The sequence below is a fragment of the Penaeus chinensis genome, chromosome 11, assembly GCF_019202785.1.
Source record: "Penaeus chinensis breed Huanghai No. 1 chromosome 11, ASM1920278v2, whole genome shotgun sequence".
NCBI classification, from domain to species: domain Eukaryota; kingdom Metazoa; phylum Arthropoda; class Malacostraca; order Decapoda; family Penaeidae; genus Penaeus; species Penaeus chinensis.
The window spans coordinates 19,258,979-19,261,478 of NC_061829.1; the positions used below are offsets into that span (position 1 = coordinate 19,258,979).

Here is a 2,500-nt window from a genome sequence, read left to right on the forward strand (position 1 = left end):
GACATCACTTAAACTTAGAATTCGTTTGCATTAGATCGTTTACCCGTGTGACTTACTACTTATCTTAGCGTACAGACACACGTCACTTTGCTCCGAATAGTGTAAGCAGAATAATGATTATTCTGGAAATATATTGTTGTACTTTAAGTTTTTATTCGTGTATTCCTTTGTGTCGTGTACATAATACCATTAATAATGGATTAGTATTGTTGTTGTTATTATGTTATTGTTATTATATTATGCTATTACTATTATTATCGTTGTCATTACTGTTGTTGTAGTTACTGTTACTATCTTTATTATATGATTATTATTACTATTTTATCACTATTTTTATCATTAACAGTAGTAATAATAATAAAAGTAAAAGTAATAGAAATCATTATAATAGTAATAACAGTAATGACGACAACAATAGTAAAAGTTTTTCGCTGATGATCAATGAAAAACACTATTATTAATTTAGATGTGATAAGCAAACACACACACACACACACACACACACACACACACACACACACACACACACACACACACACACACACACACACACACACACACACACACACACACACGCACACACACACACACATATATATATATATATATATATATATATATATATATATTTATATAAATATGCATATATATATGTATATATATATATATATATATATATATATATATATATATGTGTGTCCTGGGTATGACCATAAACTGCATCCACCGCTGCCTTGTGGTAAACCCACTTCTGGGAAAGGCTATGGGAGTAAACCCAGACAGAAAATCAGGAGATGGAGTCCCGAAGGCGGTTTGGCAACACAATGTCACTCCGGCAACTCCTGCGACGCCGTTGGTGCCCAAGCTGTATCGACACTCGTCGTTCCCTTGGATCCGCCAGCTACGTGGAGAGGGGGGGCTTGCTGCCTGGACAACAGCTCGTCCTCCAAACACCTTGCCCAGGCTACGCAGTTCCACTGGAGAGGACACTCCAGCGTCACTTAAGGTGCCGACACAAACACGGGAGATGCGCAGTTACCGGTTATAAGCCCAACTGATTGGCGAAGGAAAAGGTCGCCAGGGGCCGTCTCTGACGGTGGGAGGGACCATTGCAGTCCCACTGAACAGCTACCGCCCGCCTCAAGCTGGGCAGCCCCCAGCCACTTAGGTGCTGTTCCGCCATGGCTCATCTGCTCCACTGGGTGCATGGAGATTAGAGTTCCGACTTGAAAAGTGGGCCAAAAAAGACCGCACCAGGCAACAACAAATACAAAAGAAAATCTCCGAAGACCCCATGTCTTCGCTTTGCTACTTGGAATGTCAGGACCATGTGTCCCGGCCTCTCCCCCAACATCCAACAGGTTGATGATGCCAGGAAAACAGCTGTCATCGACAGAGAGCTCTCTCGGCTAGGTGTAGACATTGCATGCTTGCAGGAGACGAGGCTTCCAGACAGTGGCACCCTCAGAGAAAAGAGCTACACCTTCTTCTGGAAAGGTAAACCCCCTGAAGAACCCCGCCAGCATGGTGTCGGCTTTGCCATAAAGAACACACTGATGACCTCCATCGAGCCCCCTTCAGCAGGCACAGAGAGAATTCTGACCCTCCGCCTGTCCACGTCTTTCGGCTCAGCCACCATCATCAGCGTGTACGCACCCACGCTGTACTCTACCCCTGAGGATAAGGACCAGTTCTATGGTGCCCTGGATGATATCATATCCCAAACCCCCAGCACTGACATGCTTTACCTCCTTGGCGACTTCAACGCCAGAGTGGGAGCTGACCACGAGGCTTGGCTCTCCTGTCTCGGTGCCTATGGACGCGGGAAGATAAATGACAATGGCCAGCGTCTGCTAGAGCTGTGCTGCTACCACGGCCTATGCGTCACCAACACCTTCTTCCCGTGCAAAGAAATCCATCAGGTCTCCTGGAGACATCCTCGTTCACGCCACTGGCACCAGCTCGACTTGGTATTGACCAGACGCAAGGACCTTGCCAGCGTCCTCCTCACCCGTACCTACCACAGTGCTGACTGCGACACTGACCATTCCCTCGTCGCCAGTAAGGTGCGCATTGCCCCGAGGAAGATACACCACAGCAAAAAGAGCGGACGGCCACGCGTCAACACCTGCAATGCCAGAAACCCCCTTAAGATGCAGGGTTTCCTGAACCTTCTCAACGTGACCCTAGCAAGGGAGATGTCTGAAGACGACACCACAGACCTCATCTGGTCCCACCTGCGGGACTCGATCTACAGTGCAGCCATCTCCGCTTACGGAAAGAAGGAACACAATCACGCTGACTGGTTTGAGGCTCACTGGGACAGGATGGAGCCTGTGGTTGAGGCTAAGAGGAAGACCCTTCTGGCCTACAAGAACGCTCCAAACCCTACCACGCTTACTGCACTCAGGGTTGCCAGGAAAACATCCCAGCAGACAGCTCGTCACTGCGCAAACACCTACTGGTTAAATCTCTGCAGTAGAATACAGCTTGCTGCAGA

General features: G+C 47.5%; 1 protein-coding gene across 1 annotated transcript in view; it reads left to right on the top strand.

Annotated features, from left to right (window-relative positions):
- Nucleotides 1-1,328: 1,328 nt before the first annotated feature.
- The window catches only part of LOC125030425, a 5,111-nt gene continuing 3,939 nt past the window's right edge, over nt 1,329-2,500 (top strand). The window contains exon 1 of the mRNA XM_047620463.1: nt 1,329-2,500. This exon is cut by the window's right edge and continues 793 nt beyond it. Within this exon, the coding sequence (XP_047476419.1) occupies nt 1,329-2,500 (1,172 nt within the window).